Below are 24,553 nucleotides of genomic sequence, written 5' to 3'. Positions count from 1 at the left end.
TGCTGGCAAGGCCAACATGTTGTCCATCCCTAATTGCCCTCGAAGGTGGTTGCGAATCGCTGCCTCGAACTGTGGCCGTGCTGTTAAAGGGGGCATTCTACATTTCTGACTCAGCAAAAGTTAAGGAACTCTTGAGGCTAGACAGTGTGCAGCTTGTAAGGAAACTTGTAGGCTACAGAGTTCTAATGCATCTGTTGCACTTGTCCTTTCAGATGGTAGAGGTTGTTGCTTTGGAAGGAGGTTTGGTGAATTGCTGCAATTCATCTCGTAACTGGTACACACTACAGTCACTGTGTGCCTATGGTGAAAGGAGTGGAGGGTATTGATTAAGCTAGCTGCTTTGACTCAAATGGTGTTGAGCTTTTGCATTCATCCAGGCAAGTGTAGAGTACTCCCCTGATGTATGCTGTGTCAATGTTGGTCAGGCTTCAATGAGTCAGGAGGCTAGATACTCGCACTGAATTTCCAGCCTCCGACCTGTGTTTGAAGCCCCATTATTGATATGGCTTTTCCAGCTAAGTTTTGATTAATTCTCTTGTTGGCAATGATCATTGCCTGGGTACTACTTAGCCTAACCCTGGCTGTTGTCGGGTCTAGATGTATGCGGACAAATCATGGCAGTAGTAAGGACAAAGCTGACATTGGCACACAGGTCAAAATAGATAGCAAAATTGCTAACATGGCATTGAGAAATTAATACTTACACTGGCTTGTAAATGTGCAGCATTAAATGTAATTAAAATCAAGAAAATAATGCAGACGCTGAAAATACTCAGGGTCTGATTATCTGTGGAGAGAGAAAAAGAGTTAATTTTTAAGTCAATGATCTTTCATCAGACCTAGAAGAAATCTGTGGTATAATGGGATTGAAGCAAGTACAGTGGAGGTGGCAATAAGACAATGTAATCTCCTCTGAAGTTCCAGGTCATGCTTGCTGACTGAACAAAAATTTTCCAACTTGTGTACTCAACACTTCTGACCAGTCAGCAAGCATTACCTGGAATTTTTAGTTTGTCATTTGAATTCACTGCTTTGATCTCTCCAGCTTCTGCCTTCTATCCTATTCTAGTGAAGCTCAATATAAGCTCAAGGAACAGCACCTCATCCTTTGTTTAAGCAACTAGCGTATCTCAGCATTGCGTTCAGTGATTTCCAGTCATAACCTTCTTCATCAGTGTTTCTTTTCCTTTGTGTTTTTGCTTTTGACAGCAATTGTTGCTGATGATTCTGCTCTCCCATATACAGTGATCCATGTTTTTGTTTCTTTATGTAAACTCTTTGGCTTTCAACCCTATTACAGACCTTCATTTTTATTCTTGTCCCATTCCCAACCTGTGTCTGCCTTTGTATCTGCTTAAAACCTGTAACATTTCTAACTTTTTTCTGGCTCTGATGAAAGGTCATTGACCTAAAACATTATCTCCTGTTTCTCTCTTTTCCACAGTGTTCCATACCTGCCAAGTGTTTTCTGCATTTTCTGTTTTTTAAAACCAAGATTAACTAGATTAACCATTTTTGGTTGAGATTAATCACAATAATTTCTTTTCAAATCAAGACTGAATAAATGCTGCTGTAACAGAAGGAAATAGGACTTTGGCCACTCAGCTAGGTAGTGGTTGTCCTTTTTGGCTGTAAGATCATAAGTGAGGAAAGGCAATTGGAAATTGCAACTGGCTCTGCTGAAAATCCTTGCTGAAGTGAAACTTGCGTTGTAAAGGAAAATTTTTATAATAAAAAGCAGAGCTGAATTGAACAAAGCTGCTATAACTGATATGGTATGTCTTATTATAATTCAAACATTTTTGTTCTGTGCGCATGACCAGAAGGCAGTTCCATAAACAGATTAGTCTCCTATGAAAAGGGAAACCTGCACTTCTGTATGGATTTATGCACCCGGGTTTTGTTTAACCTCTAATTGTGAGATATTGGTCACTATGAGAAAGTCTATTACTTCCTTCTGCCACTTTTGAAAGACCGAATATAACATTTTAATAACTTTTGAACTAATAACAAATTTCCTATTGTTGCACATATTGGGTGATATTCTGGTTGCATGCAGATACCAGAAGGGTAATTTTAATACTAATTGCCTGTTTCAAAGATTAAAAGATTATCTTTATTTTTAGGCCATTACTCCAAAGAGGCTGTTGACTTCAATCACTGTAAGTTATATTACCACACAGTATTGAATATTGCATTTAAATAGTTTGCTACTGATAATGTGCATTAGTTAAGAATTTTATGCCTTCCAGTGAGACTGTGATCATCTTGTGTAAGAAAGTAGTGAATGGAATAATTTTATCCCTGATTTTATAATTTTATCTTTGGCAAATTAGGCATTGAGTATTTTGTTTTTCAGCACCATAGCCATGCTGCAATCATGGAATGTAGATCATATCACATCTTAGTGAATTGATACATCTTCCTGCATTTAGACAATTAGTGATTTACATAAGATATACAGCACAGAGACAGGCCATGCAAGCTTATGTTTATGTTCTACCTGAGCCTCCCCCATCTTTCTTCATCAAAATTCATCAACATAACCCCCTGTTCCCTTCTCTCTCATATACTTATCTGGTCTCCCCTTAGGGCATCTATCCTATTTGCTTCAACCACCATGTGGTAACAAGTTCCACATTCTGACCACACTTTTGGGTAGTCCAGCTGGAGTGTGAGGGATCACAGGCAGAGGGAAATTTAAGCAGGTGTACATGCTTGATGTGTCCTGTGGTGGCTTCTGGAGTGTTTGGTTGACACTCATCTTTTCTTAGGTGCTCTTGTAGGAGATGGTGCACCTAGATGGAGGTCAAAGTACCTCAACTCTATGTCACCTACAACCTGATAGTGGTCATGGTGTGCAGGACCAAGTAAATCTAGCAGGACCTGCTGGATCAAGGTCTCTGTGGTGGCCACTAATTTTCCAATGGTGACTTTGAAGCATTTGTATGTTGGAGCAACAATATCAGATTGAATGTGAATGGACTGTTCCATCTTTTGCTCTAATCTGCTGAGTGGCTGTCAAATCTGCCTGATGTTCCTCCACTTGTCATTGCATTTGCAGCCTTGGGTTACCAGCCACTTTCAGAAAGCCATCGTCTGACTGAGTGGCTGCCTGGTCTCCATCAGCCCTCCGAATGCCAGAGATCTGGACTGTCCCTGCCTCTGACTGTTGTGAGAGGCATGCAAGTGCACTGTTCTCCAAGAAGTGAACCTGGGCCTAATGTAGAGTTGTGCTTCATCAAGCTTGGTTTCTATGCACTGATGGAGCGTGCGGGTGAGCACTGTAACTGTTCTTCCAGAACTACTTCGGATGTGGTCAAGTGGTGCTCAGACTGCTGCTTGGCTGCCTTGTGGGCCTCAAAGTGTTTGTGCCTAGAGAATAGCAACTTAGTTGATGAGAAATATAAGATTACATGTGGCTCACTGTAATTGTCAAGATTTAGAATAGGATAGAACCTTTACAGTGCAGGAGCTGGCCATTTGCCCATCGAATCTGCACTGACTCTCCAGAAGAGCATTGGACCGAAGCTGTCCCCTCTGTCCTCTTCCTGTAACCCCATGCATTTAACGTGCCTACCCACCCAACCTGCACACCTCTGGAATAGAATGGAATCCCTACAGTACAGAAGGATGACATTCGGCCCATCAAGTCTGTACCAACTGCAATCCTTTCCATGCCCTACTCTCGTAAGCCCACATATTTACCCTGCTAATCCCCCAACAGTAAGGCTCAGTTTAGCATGATATAGTGGGAAGAAACCAGAGGACTAACCAGAAGGAACCCATGTGCGAACACCACACAGACAGTGACCCAAGGCTGGAATTGAACCCGTGTCCTTGGCGCTGTGAGGCAACAGTGCTAACCACTGTGCCTCCCTGAGATGATGAGGTGATGGAACTGTGATCCATATTAGGTTGCTGGGAGTGGCCAATCTCCTTTTCCCCAAATGAGTGATCTCTCTCCACCAGAGCTGGCTCTGCTGTAGTCTTAATGATATCTGCCATTCCTCTTCTGGACTGTGCTCTTTCCCTTTCTGTGTTCCAATTTCACCTCTATGAAGTCAAAGGAAAGCTCTGTGATGAGAAGATATGAAGCAGAGGTTGAGTAAAATGCATGCACCCTGTGTGTGATGAGTACTGTCCAAAAGCGCCAGAGGATGGAGAGTGAGCAACATGATATGTGAGATGGTGGTGATGTGAAAGTGTCCGTCAGAGAGTATTGATATGTCCTCTGTTAATGGTTGTGAGATCTGTGAAGAGAGTAGCCATTTGAGTGCGAGATGCCATGATGAGAGTTTACTATTGGAATGAGCTGAAAGATGACTTATCGTGGCAGAGCAGATGAAATGATTCAACCTCTCCCTGCACTGGTTTGTGCTTAGGGCACCATTATCAGCCACACTAACCTGTTCTGCCTTGGCCTCCCAGGCCAGAGACATACGGTTGGTGCGCTTGGATCTATCCCTGGGATTCGGGACATGCCTATGCACTTACAGTACTCTGATCAAAACCTTGAAGGCCTAGTAGGTAAAGCAAGGGCCTTGTTCTTCTGGTTGTCAGACACCTGTGAAGAGTGGTGGCTCTAGAGAGTGAGATGTAAATATTGGACAGGTATTTAAATATGGCACCCAGACCTTCAAACCCACCAGCTGGTGGGACAATTCAGTTTCCGAAAGGCCAGTTGTTTTGGACTGATACTTGCCTGTGCATAATTAATGAGTGTCAAAGTGCTAAATCGGACATGAGTTCCCACTGTTCCGGCCAGCAAGGTGGACTGCCAAAACCACCCATCGCTGTACTTAATCTTATTAATGGAAAATTCTGCTCTTATTTTCTAAGTAATGTACATTTTCCTAATTTTTCTACCCAAAATGGAGTATCTCTCATTTCTAATCAGTAAAGGAATTTCAACATGGATATTGTTAATATCAATTGTAATTTGTTATAGTGTTCCTTATTGAATATCTTCTCCCTCCCAAATTTGGTGTCATCTGCCAATTTAGCAATTTTGTTTCTGGTTCCAAAGTTTAAATTAAAATATAATTTGTAAAGAAGAGTGATTCCAGCAACGATCCTTGTGGAACACTGCTTTCCAACTACAACTCAGGATAACTACCTTTATCCCTACTCCCTGTTTTCTGTCATGAAACTATCTAGTGAGCATTCAACAACTTGCCCTTGAGTCCGCATTATTTGATCTTATCCATTAGTCTATTATTATTATTTTTATTATTATTATGTCTTCCTGAAAATTTAGACAAATTAATCCAGCTAAATAACTTCCTTTATCTCTTCAACATTCATGCTGACTATTCAATAATGTACTTTTAGTTTTTAAATATTCTATTCTCCTCAAGATTTCCATTATTTTCCCCAGCATTGCTGTGCACCTAATTGGCCCATAGTTCCCTTGGACATGTTCTATCTTAAATTTATGCATAATAATTATTTCAGTCTTCTATCAGTACACCTTCCTCTAACACACTATTAAAAATGTATAGAAATAGCTCTACATTCTCTTCCTTAAATTTTGTTTAAGTGCACAATGTAATCCATCTGGATCAGAAGTTTTATCCTTTTGAAGTTTGATTAGTTTATTTAATATTTCACTTTTTTATTTAAATGCAGTTACCTCATTTTTAATCTCGTCACCTGATGTCCTGACCATTTTTAATCTCTTCATATTCTAATCTTTTATATGGGCAAGTAAAGCAACAGTGTTCCATAAAGAGCAATGATATAAGTGACCAGTTCATCTGAAGTTATGTTGATGGAATTATTTAAAGGAGAAATGTCTTAGAGAGACTTATATTTGGTGCCCATCATGACATCCCAAAGCACTTGTGGCAATTTTGACGCAACAACAGTCGCTGTTGTAATGTAGGAAACAGCAGCCAATATGCATATCACATGCTCCCATAAATACAATATGATAACATTTCATCTAAAAGATTACTCCTCTGCCAGTGCTCAGTAATCTGTACTTGACCACTGAAAGAACGCATTTTAAATAGAACACGGTTTGAGGAGAGCTAAAATGGAAATCAGAGACTCTGAATATTCCTCTTTCTAAATGAAAGGATTTATTTTATGCAGTTGAATTCTAATGTAATTAAAACCTAGGCAGCACTGGATTTGTCGATTTCAGTATTTTTCTGCACATGATTTTGTGAATAAAATTTTATGTTAATTCTTGATTTCTCTTTTTCATTGCAAACAGAGAAGCAACTTGCATACGCCAGGTAAGTTGGATTATGTTTTAATAATAGCCTGTGTGACTTGTATGAGGAAGGAATCTTCAGGGCTTGTTTGCTGCAACTGCAAGTCCCATTTATGTCTGCAAACTCTTGTAGACTAAAGGAGTTATTACTACTGCTTTCCAGCAGTTGAGGTGACCATGCCAGAGTTGTAGAGGCCAGCGTAGCTCCTGGGTGGCCACGGATGTAGCAGGGCTTTGATGTGGAACTGCTCGAGGTACCCTGGCAGTGGCAAGCTGCCACTGCCAAGGGGTGAGGCTTGGGAGTTGGCTAAGGTATAGGGCCTGTAGGAAATCCCACTGGGGGTTTCCCATTATGTGGGGAGGGGGTGGGGCGGTGCAGGGCTGATGTTACAGGTGGGGATTGCCCAGGGCACCCTGATTCCTGTGATGACCGGGTGACCTGGGGGGGTAAGGGTGACCAGCTCATTAAATGTTTGGGGGAAAGTTGCACCCTGCAGTTGATGATTGGGGGTCCTGATGTGAGTGGTGGGGATAAGTCTTTAACTTTAATTTGATTGTGGATCCAGTCTTTAGGCCTCACCTCTCAAGCCTGAAGGTGCAAAACACTGCTTTTTTTGACTATCAGAAAATCTGGCTGTTTCTCTGGAAAAAAAACACACATTTTCCATTCGCACCCACTGGGGGGATTTCTCAGCTTCACCACACCTGACACGTGTTCAAGTGCAGGCCTAAAAACAGTTTCGTGCCCAACATCAAATGGTTTACAATCATTCTGGTCCCTTTCTAATAGCGCAAACCAGATTGGTGGGTGTGAGGCTGATTAGCATATTTAAAGTGTTTACATGTGCTTAGCCCGTTCAAAGTCAGATTCTCCCAGCTCCTGGGATTTTCCAAACCTTGGGAGTGGTGCAATCCTGAAGAGAATTGCTACTGATCTCCACTAGCAGAGACCAGACATGATGGCCAACCCAGAGGGCTCAGGCACGTTGAAGCCCCTGGGTAGTCGGGACCTGGCTTCGCAGTGCTCATCTGACAGTGTTCACCTGGCAGTGCCCATCTGACAGGTGTGCCAGGGTATGGGGCTTGAGGGGGATGTTCTATGATAGATGAGGCATAATCAGTGGGGGGAGGAGGGCACATTGGGAGTATCCAGATCCCAGCGATGATGATAAGGGTGGAGGTGGGGGAAACATACCATCGATTTTGGTCACGGCGGGGCGGAGGGGTCTTCCAGTTCACTGCAACATAGGAGCGCCCTTTCAAAATGACACCTGATCGCTTTGCAGCTGATTCAGTGGCGTGCTTGGGCCCCTTCCCTCCCAGAACTAGCATGCAACTTACCACTCTCCCAAAAAATGACGAAGTGTGGGACGATTGCAGTCCAGTCAGCGCCAGATGAACCGAAGCTGATCACTTCCAGTTTTCTCGAGGTTATGATACTTTGTCATTTTTAGGGGGGAAATTCTGGCCATAGTTTCTTCCTTTAATGTACACTGACCCATATCACTAAATAATTTTGCCCTTTTCCCATCTTAGAGCTTTGCCAGCATTTATTTAAGGATAATCTGCTGTCATGGCAGTTGAAACCTGAAATGGCTTTAAGTTGAAACTGAACAGTTCCTTTATTCTTTAGTTAACAGTATTATTTTTAAATCTGAGCCTTTGGATGGATTTTTTTAAAAGTGATTCATAACAGTTTATGGTTTCAGGTCATTTTCACTTGTGGGCTACTGCATTAGAATTTGACACTGGATTTATAAATATATATACATTTGTAAACATTTGATACTAAATTTATACTTTTTCATGAAAATTAACCTTTTTTGGTTTACTTCCACATACAAAACTGAGTATGAATGTGCATTTGAATTTTATTGATTACACTGCCAATGAAAGTCTCACTCTTGAGTCTTAATAGACGTGTATTAGTAACAAGCTTTTGATGTACTTGGAGCTATTGTGTTGAATGAAGCTTGGAAAGTAACTGAACATGCTGTTTTAATATCACTAGAGATGTGTTTGATGTTAGAGTTGAATTCATCAATGTTGCACCTGTTTCACAGAAAACTAACCAATTTCACAGGGCTATGCCTCACGTACCCCAAGGATGCCTGAGTCACATCCAACACAGTATTGGGTTGTGGACAATATTCAGTTGTTGTTGGGCAGCTAGTTAAATTAGTTGTGGATGTAACCTCTTGAGTCAAAGGTTAAGTTTCATCCATTTTTGTTTCAATTTGTTTGGAACCAAGAGGAGCAGGACTGCTTCTCCTACTTGATGGAGTGTAATTGGCCCTCACCTGTGTCCTTTAGTGTTAATTTTCTAAAGTTGACTGGAAATTTATGTCAATATTTCTCAATGTTCTGTTTTCATTTGTAGCTTTAACAAGTCCTGGAGGCCCCAATGCAGTGCGCACAAGTAATTTCACCATTGTTGGATCCCACAAGTTCTCACTCTCTTCAGTAGGAAACACAAAATTCCAACTAGATAAGGTTAGCAAACTGGAGCGCTACTTTGGTCACTTTAATCTTCAGCCTGATCTTGTGCAGTTTTAGCAATTCATGCATTTCCTTTGTTTAAAATGCTATGCGATATTCTGTGAAAATGCTTTAACTATACACACCATTGATGGTTTTTTTGCCTATTGATTCTCCTAATATTTAGTTCTAAGACTTAATTTGAAATTAAAATGGTCTTGTAAATTTACTTGAAATTGGATATTTGGAAGGTGGATAGACTAAGTATGTCTTGATAAGAGTACAATATGACCCCATCCAAATAATGCTGATGGCAGAATTGCAATGTAGAAATCTTGTGACTGGTAATATCAATATTCCTTGCATCTATTCTACTTTTAAAATTAAAGTTAAAAGCATCAAACCTGAATTGCTCATAATTGCAAGGAATATTTGATATGGAGTTAATTACATAATTTGTATGTTCAATTAAAATTGCATAACCAAGGCAAGTCACACACTGATGTTACTTACAAATGGATATTTTTCGTTAGTTTAAATGATTTTTGAATTGAAATTCATTTATATTGATATTACCAGTCACAAGATTTCTACATTGCAATTCTGTCACCAGCATTATTTGTATGGGGTTATATTGTACTCTTATCAAGACATACTTGGCCTATCCACCTTCCAAATATCCAATTCCCATTCTCTGGAGTCAGCAGTAAGATCAAACTATGTTTAGGTAGCCAAGCTGTCGTACTAAACTTAAGAAAATAGCTTCTTGCTTTTGGGTCACCTTCCTCACACACTAATGCTTTGCTATTGCCTTCCAGACAAGTCTCAGGGATGCATTTTCAACATAACGCAATTTTATTATATAAAGTTCTAACATATCAGTGTTTGGTTCACATAGTAATTTTAATCTAACATTCTGTTTGATGGTTGTATGATGTAAACCAGATAGTAGCTGGACCTGAAAGATTATATTCAAACTTTAGTTATTTTGAAAGCTGATTTACTTATCAGTTTTTTTTTGGATGATATATACCTCAAGCCCTACTTACCTGCCTTAGCTGCAGATCACCATAATTAACCATGTAGACCATGGGCAGAATTTAATACACTCATGCTCAGCAAGGACTCCTCCATGATAGAGACCAAGGCATGCAGACCTTTGGGGATCTCCTTGTGCATTCTGCTAGACATCTAGCATTTGTCGTCTGTTTGACAACTCCACAGGCTTATCATCTTCCTGGGACTCAGTGTGGTCCTGGTCTCCAGCAGTGACCCCTGCCTCTACTATTTGCTCCAGTGAGCTTGATGTGCCCCAACCATTGTGCACTGCTAACCGAGCCTACACACAGTTGTCCACTGATGTGCCTGAATCTGTGCTGATGCTTGGTGCTGAAAGAGCATGTACTGTGGGTGCATCTTCCATTGTTGCCTGTTCCAGTGTAGTGAAGGTCATTGGCCTTCAGACTGCCTCTGGATGGCTCATTTGAGAGATGAAAACAATTGGTCAGAAGCTTTTTCTTCAGGGTGGAAGAATCAATTATTGGGGGTACAAGTTTAAGGTGCGGGGGGCAAGATTTGAAGGAGATGTATGAGGCATTTTCTTTTACACAGAGGGTGGAACTTGTTGCCGGGGGAGGTAGTGGAAGCAGATAAGATAGTGACTTTTAAGGGGCGTCTTGACAAATACATGAATAGGATGAGAATAGAGGAATATGATCCCCAGAAGGAAAGGGGGTTTTCGTTCGTTCAGTCAGTCAGCATGGTCGGTGCAGGCTTGGGGACTGAAGGGCCAGTTCCTGTGCTGTAATGTTTTTTGTTCTTTGACCATTCTTTCTGAATCTACCCTGTCTAGTCCTGTTAAAATTTTCTAAGTTTCTATGAAATCTTTCACTCTTCTAAACTACAAGGAATATAATCCACCCAATTTAGTTTCCCTTTCATGAATCTATGCTGACCTTGTCTGATAATACAACTGGTTTCCAAATGCTGTGTTACAAAATCCTTGAAGATGAACTCTTGCAACTTCTGTAGTACCTAATTTAGGCTTATAAGACCATAAGACATAGGAGCAGAGTAATCCACTTGGCCCATCAAATCTGCTGTGCCATTCAATCGTGGCTGTTTTTTTTTCTCATCCCCATTCTCCTGCCTTTTCCCTTAACTCCTGAACCCCTTATCAAGAACCTAAATATCTGTCTTAAAGACACTCAATGACCTGGTCTCCACAGCCTTCTGCAGCAAAGAGTTCCACAAATTCCTCATTCTCTGGTTAAAGAAATTCCTCCTCATCTCTGTTTTAAAGGATCGTCCCTTTAGCCTGAGGTTGTGCCCTCTGGTTCTAGTTTTTTTTTAACTAATGGAAACATCCTCTCCATGTCCACTCTATCCAGGCCTTGCAGAACTTACCTATAGTTCCCTGTTTTCTCTCTACGCCCATTTTTGAATAACGGATTTAGATTAGCTACCCTCCAATCTGTAGGAGTCCAAAGAATTTTGGAAAATGAGCACCAATGATCTACTATTTCTAGAGCCACTTCCGTAAGTACTCTGGGATGAAGTTTATCAGACCCTCATTTATTTGCCTTAAATCCCGTTAGCTTCCCCCCCAGAAATTTCTCTAATGCTAATTTCCTTCAAATCCTCACTAAAACTTGTGTTTCTCAGAACTTCCCGTACATTATTCATGTCACGGCAGAAGCAAAGTACGAATAAAGTTCATCAGCCGTTTCTTTGTTCCCGTTATGAATTCCTGTTTCTCACTAAGAGGCCGAATTAGTTTTTGTCAGTTTTTTTCCTCTTTACATACCTATAGAAACTTTTACAGTCTGTGTTATGTTCCCCACTAACTTACTTTCATACTCTATTTTCCCGTTAAACAATCCTTTGGATGGCCTTTGCTGAATTTTAAACTGTTCCCAACCCTCAGGTTTCATTTAGATTTATTGTCTCGTGTACCGTGATGCAGCGAAAAGTACTGTTTTATATGCTATCCATACAAACAGAGTGCAGAATGCAGTGTTATAGCTACAGCAAAGGTGCGGAGAAGATCAGTTAAGTATCTGAGAGATCCATTCAAAAGACTGATTACAGCCGGAAAATCTATTCTTGAATCTCTTGGTACATATTTCCAGGCTATTGTATCTACCGCTCGACGGAGGAGGGTGGAGAAGAGTTTTTATGGTGCTTTCTCGTTTCTGTCATACTTTTGTTTATTTTCACAGCAGATTTGTTGCTTGCGTGTTCAAATGAAGTGCTTCAGTGTGCACAATAGCAGCTGTTATGCCCATCTATGTTTGCTCGATAACACATTTACTCTTTTCGCTGAGTGCAAAATGAAGGGATCATTAGTGACTCACTGTATTGAAGCATTAAAGCAGAATTCATGATAACAAATTGGTGAAAATTTACTGCTGATAAAGCTACAAATCTGTGTTTCATCTGACCTAACAGACTCGATGTAAATTGTTGACTCCTTGTTAAATTTTATTTGGCTGAAATTGTAGGACTTTCCACTTTGTTACAATTTAGCATGGAAATAATTTGTGTTTTTTATTCAGCCAGAAAATTAGACATTTTTTCGTGTAGTTTTGATTTTTTTTAAGCACTTAGAAAAATCTCTACAATGCCAAGATGTACACTACAGTCTAAATATCAAAGTTAAGCAATGTGTAACATGAACTCTCAAAATAGAAGCTTGAGATAAATAAAATGATGCAGCTGTGTTAACTCATCATCAGACACTGAAGATTTGATATGATTATGCTGCAGCTGGATGTCTAAAATCAATTGTTGCAATTCTGAAACTAGCTCTAGCCTTGTCTGACTTGTGAGCATCAATATGTTCAGCATAATAATGATAGGATGAATAATGCCTTTACACTGTTATTTGTGAAGTCTTTGTAACATCACGTGGCTCTCACTGCACTACGCAAATATTTTAGTGTCAGTCAGTGGCCATTAGCATCTTCAGGAAGCTGATATTCATTAAACAGTGTTAAATATCTCTGATTATTGAGATTTTCATTACACTTAATGTTATAACCAGGTAGCCTGGTCACAATTTTACTGTGCAAAACAAGATAACAAACTTACATATTGTAATAGCAACACTGATTAAAAGCACTGATCAAATGTAATACGCAGTTTGATTCTTTACAGGTTCCCTTCTTGTCTCCTCTCGAAGGTCACATTTATGTAAAGCTGCAGTGCCAGGTTGGTTCCACAATTGAAGAACGTGGATTTTTGGTAAGCTTCCTTTGGTCGTAATTAGAAACAATCACTGTTAATTATCCTTGTTTTGAAGAATTAACAATTCATTTGAAAAGGAAGAAAAAACAAGCTTGTGCTTAAATATGTTTTCACATCATCCGGTCATCACAACTGTTTAATAGTCAATCAGTATTTTGTTTGTACATTATATTCTTTCTGCACCTCCAAGTGGGTCATGTGAAGACTGAGTGCATATGTGTAATTCCAAAGAAATATGCATGCCTCCACCCTCCCCCAGAGTACAGACAGCTGATTGGAGAGGAAACTGAATGTGCGGCTTGCTGAAGCATATTGCCTTGTGGAAGTTTGAGGCTAAAACTCCTTGCTCTTAGTGGATATGCATACTGGTGATGGATGGCCAAACAGTTGAAGTTTGGAAATGGTTGTCATATTTCTAGGAGTAGAATGGCTCTCCCTCCGTGGATGTGTACCAGATGACTACAAAGCGACCCTGAAGCCACAGGCCATGGCGGAAGAACTTCTCAGCCCTGTTCATATGCTGGCAGTGGGTTGAGTTGTACCAGTGGGTGAAGGGCAGCCTTGCAGCATGCACTGGCCAGGAAGGGTGTCTGCCACTGTGACTGTGCCCATGCTGTGCCAGATTATTAGATTTTGTCGAACATTTGATCTTGAAGTTGTAATCATGACTTTGATCCCTTCCTTTGATCCCTTCTTTGATCCCTTGTGCATGAGTCGCAAAAACCCAGCTTGCAGGTGCAGCAGGTGGTCAGGAAGGCGAATGGGATGCTGGCCTTCATAGCGAGGGGGATTGAATATAAAAGTAGGGGAGGTCTTGCTGCAGCTGTATAGGGCATTGGTGAGGCCGCAGCTGGAGTACTGTGTGCAGTTTTGGGCGCCGCACCTGCGCAAGGATGTTTTGGCCCTGGAGGGAGTGCAGAGGAGGTTTACTAGGCTGATACCGGAGTTGAGGGGATTGAGCTATGAGGAGAGGCTGAATAAACTAGGCTTGTACTTGTTAGAGTTTAGAAGAATGAGGGGAGATCTCATTGAGACGTATAAGATGATGAATGGGATGGATAGGATAGAGGTGGAGAGACTCTTCCCGCTCAAAAAAGACAGTAGGACTAGGGGGCACAGCCTCAAGATAAAGGGGAGGCGGTTTAGAACGGAGTTGAGGAGGAACTTCTTCACTCAAAGGGTGGTGAATCTCTGGAATTCTCTGCCCGTTGAAGTGGTGGAGGCTGCCTCGCTAAATATTTTTAAGAAGCGGGTTGATGGGTTCTTGATAAGAGAGGGGATTAAGGGTTATGGGGAGAGGGCGGGAAAGTGGAACTGAGCCACAACAGATCAGCCATGATCTTATTGAATGGCGGGGCAGGCTCGAGGGGCTAGATGGCCTACTCCTGCTCCTATTTCTTATGTTCTTATGTTCTTATGAATTTAGGAATTTTTATTACTTCCAAAAGGAAAACAAACATAAGATTCTTGAATCAACTAATCCACTTATTATACAAAGAACAACCCAGCACGGGAAACAGGCCCTTTGGCCCAACGAGCCCGTGCCGCCGCATCACCCTACACCTATTCGACCCTGCGTGTCTACGAATGGAACCCCTAACTTAACCAGATTCAGGGGAGAATAGTGTCAATTTAGTAAACCAATCAGCCTAAGAGCACATCTTTGGGGTGTGGGAGGAAACCCACGCAACCACAGGGAGAATGCACAAATTCCCACAGACACAGGCCCAAATCCATGTATCTGCACAGCCAGCAGTGCTAGTCACCGAGCTGTTGCGGCGCCCGTCTACCGGTCCACAATCAAGCACACACACCGACACGAAGTACTAGGCCACTCCCGGAACCTCCAAGAGCAGCCCTCACACGACCCACCGTGTGCATGCCCCTCGTTTGACAACGAGGTAGACCTCCACCTGCGGAATAAAAAGACAAAAACGTTAACTTACAAGTCTGCATTTCCGGTGTCTTCCGAGGTTCTGACCTTATTTAATAGCCCCTACTATAACCCTCCATCCTTGTTTCACTCATGTGTCTGTCTAACTGAACCTTAAACGAGTCCAACGTTCCTGCCTCCACCACCCTCCTCGGTAGCGCGTTCCATACCCCCACAACTCTCTGCGTAAAGAACCTTCCTCTCACATCCAAATTATACCTCTCCCCCCTCACCCTTAAATCATGACCTCTCATATTTGTACCCAGTCTGGGGAGCAGTCTCTCACTATTGACTCTATCTATTCCCTTCAGTATCTTATATACCTCTATCATGTCCCCCCTCAACCTCCGTCTTTCCAAGGAGAAAAGTCCCAGTTTCTCCAACCTTTCCTCGTACCCCAGCCCCTCCATGCCAGGCAACATCCTGGTAAACCTCCTGTGAACCCTCTCCAGAGCCTCCACATCCTTCCGGTAGTAAGGTGACCAGAACTGGACGCAGTACTCCAAATGCGGTCTAACCAACGTTCTATACAACTGAAGCATTAGACGGCAGCTTTTATACTCTATACCCCTACCTATAAAGGCTAGCATTCCATAAGCCTTCCTAACAACCTTCTCCACTTGTGTCGCAACCTTCAAGGATTTGTGAACCTGCACTCCCAAGTCCCTCTGTATGTCTATACTCCTAATCGGTCTACCTTTTATCACATAGCTCCTCTCTGCATTATTCCTTCCAAAATGCATCACCTCGCATTTGTCAGGATTAAATTTCATCTGCCACCTATCTGCCCAATGCACCAACCTATCTATATTCTGTTGTATCACCTGACATTCCCCTTCAGTACCCGTCAACCCTGCCATCTTGGTGTCATCTGCAAACATTATAGTATAATGTTTTATTCTGTACCAGTCAAGAACACCTGTATTTATCTAATATTCTGCAATTATAAGAGAGTCTTCATAAAGCTAACTCCAACTCCACTTTGAACATTCTACCTCTCACCATACTCTCATGAATTTCTACCTTCCTCAGTCATAGTGTTCAATATAGGGTACTCTGAAATCTGGAATCTGCCTGACAATGACTGAATCAAATTATACATTGCATTCTACAGCAGGCAGAATAAAATTACAATTTCCAAGCAAACAGTTGGGTATGTCTTCAAGGTGACCATTCAAAAATCTGATCTATAACTCACTTGTGTTAGAAATAAATAAAGTCTTAATTATTTTGAAATATAGTCACAACAACAATGGGATAAATGACCCATGAGTTTATTTGTTTGGTATTGCTTGAGGAATACATATTGCATATTACACCAGGGAGGCGCACACTCTTCTTTCTAGTGGGTCTTATGAGCTTTCACATCCACCTGAGAAGGCAGATGGGGATTTTATTTGAAAGTTTCATCCTAAAGACCAGACCACTATGCACTCATGTCTTTGGTGTTGGGTTGGGCCCTGTGATCCTCTGGCTTAATAATTCTGTTTTGGCATGCCTTACCTGTATTAATTAGGGTTAATTAGGATTTTCAAATGGGAGGCCTGCAAAGCCCCAGATTTTGAGACTGACCAAATCTTCTATGAGAGTAATGCTTCAAATTTTATGTAAACACGTGAGTGACCCTGGAGTACTGTTGAGATGTGGAGCTGCTGGTGTTGGACTAGGGTAAATACAGTAAGATTTTTCACAACATCAGGTTAAAGTCCAACAGATTTATTTGGTAGCAAAAGTGGCTGTTGAGGTCAGGAGTGCTGTCAGAGAGGAAACGGCTGGCTGCTCTGGCTGGGAGTTTGGGGTTGGGAATGAGATAGGTACTGGGAAAAAAAATATGGCAAGTACTTATTTGTTTTTACTTGTATGTAGTTTAGTATTAATTTTCCCAGAGGTGATGAGCTTTGACACTGTTTCAGGGGGATCCATAATTCCAGCAGAGAATCAGTTTTTGGCCCCTTATTTGCATGTATATCTGTCCTAGCATTTGCTTCAGACATGGATAAAGGATGCCTCAAATTTGTTGCTTTTCCTTTTATTGCTACTTAAGTGGCTTAAGTACAGTTGTTTTGTTTACTCTGGGATTAATTTTACGATCCTGCATTGTTAGGAGGACAGTCATGTGTTTTTGGACAGTTTTTTTGGGGGGTTTTAAGGTTACATGTTGCGTTTGGCTAAAGTTAGAATTGGGTTTTAGAAGGGAACGGACGTCAGACTGAAAGCAGTGTCTCTGTTCCTGGTTTTGGGAAATTCTGCTGTTCAGTTGAAAGAAAATCTGATGATGTTGGGGGCTGGACAAAAGTCTCTTTAATGTTTTGGGAAACTTTTCTGAATCTTGAGAGCATTTGATTGCAGAATTCAACTAATGGCCTTAATCCCTGTATTATGTGAGCCTTAGTCTCTGCTGTGTTGAACTGGTTTAAAAGATTGTTTACGGAGGTTGGTTTGATTGGGACAGCTTATATATATTCATTAAGGGTTATACATTATTGTGGTTGTGTTGTTTTTGTTTGTAATTGTTAGAAGTTATTCCTAATTTTCTTTCCATACGTGTTAACTGTATTAAATAAACTTTGTTTCTCAAAGCTCAAGTGGGTGTTTTGAATCACATCTGAAGTAGAACATATCCTGCTGATCCCAGCCAAATTCAAGATGTAAAGCTTATGATTCAGGCGGGCTTCATTTGGAGTTTCTAACCTGAACAATAACCAAAGTTAATGTTTAGAGTGGACCAGGCAGACCCAAATCATCGTCTTGCTTGCTCCAAAAACCAAATTCAGATTCAAACTGAATCCAATTCATGATCCCACAAAAGGGACAAACAAAATCCAAGACATTGCACCCCATTTTGGGCTTGGTCCAACTCTTGATCTTAACCAAACCCTGACATTACTCAAAGCATCCAAACATGTGCTGCCGATCTAAATGTTTGCACCTTCTGACTGAAGAAAGTGTGCCACTGGTGAGCTAGACTGACAAATATTGGTCAAGTGATTTTAGAGTTCTGTGATAATTGAATACCAGGTCCAACTCAGTGGACAGAATTTGAGTAAAGTCTTTTATACAGTAACATTGACTTATCATGGATTTTATAATGTTGACTCTTGTATTCAGACTGTCAGGAATTCTTCATACTTCAATCTAATAGCACCATCTAGTGGAATATTACATGATCTGATTGAAGAGTAATGGGAACCCTTAAATTAAATTTGGGTTATTATCTTGACAGCTAACATCAGGGGTAATTTACTCCACTGAATCCACTAATATTCTCAACCATGTTCATATTGCTTTCAGTTTAGTGCAGCCAATACCTGATTATATTCTTTCTTTTCTACATAGCCAGGAATTGACTTGGGTGTCCATTATATTTGAGTAATGGACTGCTTGAGTTTGAGTATATAAATCACATCACCCACATAGCTGCATTTCTCCTGCTGAATATAAAAACATGGCGTAAAGATGGTTAAGTAAACATAATTTGAAAACATTGGCTTTCTCCATTATATTTGTGATGATGCAATTTTTTTAATTGTAGGAAGGGGATAAAAGGGTAAAAGTTAGGCTTTAAACATTATTGAATGTATTAAAAACCATGGAGGGAATTGCCCAAAAAACTGGTGATTTGGGGCAAAATTTTCAAAATCCTGAACCTGACTTCAACCTGGCTGCTTGCACTTTTAACATGGAGATGGTGGGGTGTCATTTTAAATATTATAATGAATCTGGCATGCCTTTGATTTAGTCATCTTCCAGATTTAACTTTGCCTGGCTGGATTTTTAGGCCTTTGGTAATCTGACAATTAAAGGGAGGTGAGGATTGCTTCATGGAAGAGGTAAATGCCTTTACTGTGCTGTTTGTGGGCCAGGTGGAACATTTTGCTCTACCTTCCCAGATTATCAATCCAGCTTCATTAATCTAACTGTAGACTCACCACTCACTCAAATTCACAGCTGATCCATGTTTATGGGTAATGATAAACTCAACATACTTCTTTCCTTGCAGACCATGTTTGATGATGTTAGTGGTTTTGGAGCTTGGCACCGACGTTGGTGTGTCTTATCAGGGAACTGCATCTCATATTGGACCTATCCGGATGATGAAAAATGCAAGGTTTGTAGTCATGCAAGAAGTATCGTTGCAGTGTTAGAAAAGAACACAGAAGAACAAAGAAAATTACAGCACAGGAACAAGCCCTACAACCCTTAAAGCCTGCACTGACCATGCTGTCTGACTTGACTAAATCCCTCTATTCCCATCCTAATCATGTATTTGTCAAGACACCCCTTAAAAGTCACTACTGTATCCGCTTCCACTACCTCCCCTGGCAACAGGTTCCAGACCCCCAACATGACTGCAACATGACTTGCCAATTTTTAAACTGAGTACCCCGGCCGATAAAGGTAAGCATGCCGTATGTCGTCTTGACTATCTTCTCCACCTGCATTGCCACTTTCAGTGACCTGCGTACCTGTACACCCAAACCCCTTTGCCTATCAATCCTGTCTGTATTAGACCTTGCAAAATGCATTATCTCACATTTGTCCGGAACAACCAAAACAAGTAATCAACAATGCAATTTGTATTCATTTCCAAATAATTTTAAGTAAGTTTTTTGCAACACATACGTTTCGTTGTGTTCAAATACCTGACCTGTAAATGCTTATGCACCACTTGCAGTTTCTGATGTTGGATGTTATCCAGAGGAGAGGTACTCCTCTTTTTCATTAAATAATCAATGGAAGTGAGGGGGCTAATATCTTGGCCTCCTGAAATCTGTTTGTCCCCATAGCTTCCCTTGTACCTGCTATTTCCTCAAATTCTGTAAAATTCAGAAACTATTTACATTATTTGAATTCTGCTGTGTGTGTCTGCCCATGAAATTGAATTAGTGTTGGAAAATAGTGCTGGCAGAGATACAGATGACTGTCTCTGTATTTCAACCATTTTGTGATTCACTGAAAAGTTTTACTTTGTGATTTTTCAACTCCCTGTTTCCATGCAGTTTAACCTTTGGTGGGTAACATAAAAATGTGCAGGGATAATATTAAGAAATGTTGAATCAAATAGGTAGGAATCTAAAATCAGTCAGTCTGAGAAGTTAACACCATTTTCTTAGAAAATTACTTTCTGCACGTGGCTTCTGATTTATGTTCTTCATTCCCACGCATCACTGTTAGATGTAATCTCTGAACTTCTTGTCATCCTTTTTCTCAAGAATATTTCTTATTTGTTTTTCAGCCATTTCAAATTTGCAAATTCCTGACTGCAATTCATTAACCGGTGTGCTAACAGTTTTTCTGGGTTAATTTAGATGCGTTTTTTTTAATTCTTTCATGAGATGCAGGCAAGCCCATCATTTGTTTCTCTTATTGCTTAGCTTGCTGGGCCATTTCAAAGTTAAGAGTGAATTGCTGTGGGTCAAGAATCACCTATAAATCGTTTCCTAAGTGAACCAGATAGGTTTTTACAATAATATTTTCAGATGCTTACTGATACTACTTGTTAATTTGGCTTTGAGATTTATTTAGCGCTAACGTGTGTATATGCAGGTATGATTAAACAAGTCTTTTTATTTACGTTCAGAACCCTCTTGGCCGTGTGAACTTGGCTAATTGTACTAGCAGAAAAATAGAACCAGCTAACCGTGAGTTTTGTGCTCGACCTTACACTTTGGAACTCATCACTGTAAGGCCTCAACGAGAAGATGACAGAGAGACTCTGGTCAGTCAGTGCAAGAATACGCTCTGTGTCACCAAGTAAGCAAAAGGGTCAACTATTTCTGATGGGCAGAGTTCAACATGAAATTTCAGTGCCACACTTTGTAATGTTACCTAGACCCAGAAGATTAAATTATGAGAGCTGATTACATAAACTTAATTTGTATTCCCTTGACATTAAAAATGAAGAAAGATTTGATTGAAAAAATATTTTTAAAAATTTGGGTAGGAACTGTAGAACAATGTGACATAATCGTAAAATTAGAGTTAGGCCAATTAAGGAGGGCGATCCAAATGCACTTTGTCACATAAGGGCCAGAATTTTACCAGCATGCCCACCCCAGTTCCGGGGGTGAGTGAGGTTCAGAGAATAGCATTCTCCATTGACCTCAGGCGGGATCGTGTGAACCTTGGGTGGACATGCCACTAAAATTCCATCCACGACATTGTAGAAATCTGGGGATTTTTCCTCCCAAAAGACTGAGTTCTGGTACAATTGCAGCTTTCAATATTGTAATCAGATTTTTATTAGGCAGGTGTATGAAGTGACCTGGAACTAATATGGGTAAATAGAATTGAGATAAATCAGCCACAATCTAACTGAATGGCAGAGCAGTTTTAGAAGTGCTGAACTGCCTATTCCTATCCTGTTACTAACTTTTCTTGAGGTCACAATCCAACCTGTCTTGCTTGAGGAATTCTCTCAGAAATGTGGTATCATTGAGTGATTGGACAGTGGTCTACTCTTGTAAGTTTCAAACAGTCAACTTCTAATATCAATCATGCTGCCGTTTACCATGAAGTATCCCACAGGAGAAGGCAATAAAAATTAGGCCTAATTGTTCAAAATAAAATTCAGTTTTAATAGGATCCTTTCACTTGCTGAATATAAACTAGGATAACCCAGTCTCCTCATACTATTCCTTCACTTTCTTCTACTGGAGAGCAAGAAAAGGAGAGGGAACATCAATGAATACAGCTCTGATAATATTGTCTGTCCAACAAGTATGTATTTGACAGAAAACCACATACACAAACTTAGCAAGCCCATTGAAAACCACAGTCAAAGAAATTTGATGCAAATGGATTGGGGTGATGTATAGAATTGTAGAAACCCTACAGTGCAGAAAGAAGCCATTTGGCCCAACGAGTCTACACCGACCACAGTCCCACCCAGGCCCTACCCCCATATCCCTACATATTTACCCATTAATCCCTCTAACCTATGCATCTCAGGACTCTAAGGGGCAATTTTTTAGCATGGCCAATCAACCTAACCTGCACATCTTTTGGACTTTGGGAGGAAACCGGAGTACCCAGAGGAAACTCACACAGACACAAGGAGAATGTGCAAACTCCTTATAGCCGGGAATTGAATCCAACTTCCTGGAGCTGTGAAGCAGCAATGCTAACCACTGTATAACCCTGATGGCAGCAGGGAAGAAACTGTTCTTGAGTCAGTTGGTACAGACTTTTGAATCTTTTTCCTGACGGAAAGAGGCAGGAGAGAGTATGTTCGAGGTGAGTTGGATGTTTATTATGATGGCTGCTTTTATGAGGCAGCAGGAAATATAGACAGAGTTAATGGATGGGAGGCTGGTTCGCGTTGAAGTATTGGCTTGCATTTTCAAATGAGAAAACTTCAGGTCAGCTTAGATCAAATTTATTTTTAAAAATTCTATATCACATTGATTGCTGTTGTTAATTTCCAGCTATTTTGTTTAAATATCAGTGAGACAACTTTACTAGCATAATGTAATTGTTCTCTGTTATAGTTCTGCTCTCTGTTTATATTGGAAAGTTGATAAAAAACATTACTCATCAATTTACTATGCATCTGGTTGGTTAAACATTTTCCCTATGTCAGAATTGAAAACCATGAGTTCTTTGTAGCTGAAAGTAAAGAAGGCAGTGCAAGTGGCATGAGTAAAGGAAAACTAACAAAACCAAGGTTAAAAGTGATTGGATATAAACTTGTTTGAATGATAACATAAGAATTGAACAATGACTTGCAGTTTTTAAATCTTTTCTTAAACCCTCTTATCCTTAAACTTAATAATTTCATCGCCTTTCCCCACGAATTCCAGGAACTGGCTGTCTGCTGATACCAAGGATGAACGCAACCTCTGGATGCAGAAGCTGAATCGAGCTCTAGTTGATCTGCGGACTTGGCAACCAGATGCCTGCTACAGGCCTCATGTCTTAGTGAAGGAGATTGAACACCATTATTAACTGGTTTTAATTTACCAATTAAGTCCTTAACTGAGACTGAAACATTATGAGCATTGAACAAGTACAGATACTTGTGGCATTTTGTACAGTAAATGTTCCTGAACAGTCAGTACACTGGCAATAATCAATGTACAACAGTGGCTGAAGAAAATGTTTAAAAAGCAGAAAAGATGATGCTTGATTGGCCCAAATTTAACATTATTGGGTGAAAGAGGGAGGATGAATCATTTTGGAGGACCGTGATTATATAATAATGTTTTATAGAAAACAGCTTTGCATTAACAGCTTTTTGAACTACAGATGTACTTTTGCAATTGAGAAGATGCCTCAAAACTCAGCACCTGATCATGTGTAAGAACAGCTGTAACTTTCATGGTTGGGATTTTATTTATAATATGTCACTTTTCAGGTAATTAAGGAACTGCGGATAGCAACTACTTGCAAATAAGAGGAGCTGATGTTATAAACCAGACCTATAAAATATATTAATTGTGTTGTTTTCAGCCATGAGGAGAGCTGACTAGGTCCAGGATAATGACATAGCTACTAATTATGTTTCTCCATGTTAGCCAACATCACTATTTTTTTAAGACTGGGGCAAGTCTTCAGTTCATCACCTCCACCATAGGAATCAATTTCTATTTAGTAGTTCAACCAACAATTAGCAGAGTTTGCACACAAGGGCAACTGAATTACAAGTGAGTAGGATTGTACTGAGCCCTCTCAATAGGATTTCTGCACATTAGCCAATCTGTGCGGCTTTCACACCATGAATACTAAGATTGTTGGCCTGGCTCGTGGACTGATTCCAGAAAATGTCAATATGTAATGAAATATGCAAACACTTGTTTTTCTGTAGTTTGAAGCACTGGAGTTTTTTGAGGTACTAGAACACACTATGCAATATTTTCAAACATATATTTTGAATTATGCTGCTATATATTACCTGCTTGATGCTTGCAGGCTGTGATATTTAATTTTAGCAAACAGCATCTTAAGATTCTACACGGTCAAGGATTTATAGGGACCTTTTTGAGATGTGTTAAACCTCACCTATTGTACTTTGTATTTTTGTGAACATCATTGTGAATTATTTAATAATCCTACTTAAAATATGTTCAGCCCTAAATTTTTGTTCCCATTGCACATTTAATATGTGAATTCCAGTTGTAAGAATTTGAAGAGATTTGGATTATGCTGACAATTGGCATACAATGACTTTTAAGCCCAAATTCATGATCATAGAATATATTGGAAAAGATTCACATCATAGTTATTGCCCTAGTTTATACTGCTGTTAAAAGTATACTAAATAAGCACAGTAATATCACACTGACAAACTTGTGAAATATTAAATGCAAAATTATGATTTTTATTTCTAGTAGGTTAACATTGTTTTTCTTCTTCATGTCTGTCCTATCTATCTTCAATTAACTATTTTATCTTGTTCCATATCTTAATGTTTCATTGTATTTTTACAAGGTCATGTTTTGCACATTGTTTAAAAATAAACTGCTTCAAAGTACACAACCATCTCAGAAGATATTATGCTCATGAATTGGTTAAATATTAATCTGTGCTGAATAAATCTTGAACATTCAGGTAAAAACACAAAATGCTTCGAAACACAAAATGCTTCGGAATCATTGAATTTTATTTGATTCTGAGCCAGATGAGCTACTAGGATGATGGCCGAAGGCTTGATGAAAGAGCAAAGAGCTATG

At 40.1% G+C, this 24,553-nt stretch overlaps 1 protein-coding gene across 2 annotated transcripts in view; it reads left to right on the top strand.

Annotated features, from left to right (window-relative positions):
* The window catches only part of anln (anillin, actin binding protein), a 93,741-nt gene extending 69,442 nt beyond the window's left edge, over nucleotides 1–24,299 (top strand). For both annotated transcript variants that reach the window (XM_080203725.1, XM_080203716.1), the window contains 7 exons: nucleotides 2,127–2,162; nucleotides 6,224–6,245; nucleotides 8,604–8,716; nucleotides 12,860–12,946; nucleotides 18,883–18,990; nucleotides 20,464–20,636; nucleotides 22,685–24,299. In XM_080203725.1, coding sequence (XP_080059851.1) covers nucleotides 2,127–2,162; nucleotides 6,224–6,245; nucleotides 8,604–8,716; nucleotides 12,860–12,946; nucleotides 18,883–18,990; nucleotides 20,464–20,636; nucleotides 22,685–22,829 — 684 coding nt within the window. In that variant the 3' untranslated portion in view covers nucleotides 22,830–24,299. The remainder of the gene's footprint in view (nucleotides 1–2,126; nucleotides 2,163–6,223; nucleotides 6,246–8,603; nucleotides 8,717–12,859; nucleotides 12,947–18,882; nucleotides 18,991–20,463; nucleotides 20,637–22,684) is intronic.
* The last annotated feature ends 254 nt before the right edge of the window (nucleotides 24,300–24,553 follow it).

The sequence above is a fragment of the Carcharhinus amblyrhynchos genome, chromosome 2 (assembly GCF_965287045.1).
Source record: "Carcharhinus amblyrhynchos chromosome 2, sCarAmb.v2.hapA, whole genome shotgun sequence".
In the NCBI taxonomy this organism is placed as follows: Eukaryota; Metazoa; Chordata; class Chondrichthyes; order Carcharhiniformes; family Carcharhinidae; genus Carcharhinus; species Carcharhinus amblyrhynchos.
Note: the sequence above shows the minus strand (reverse complement) of the source record. Positions and strands in the feature narration are given on the sequence as shown.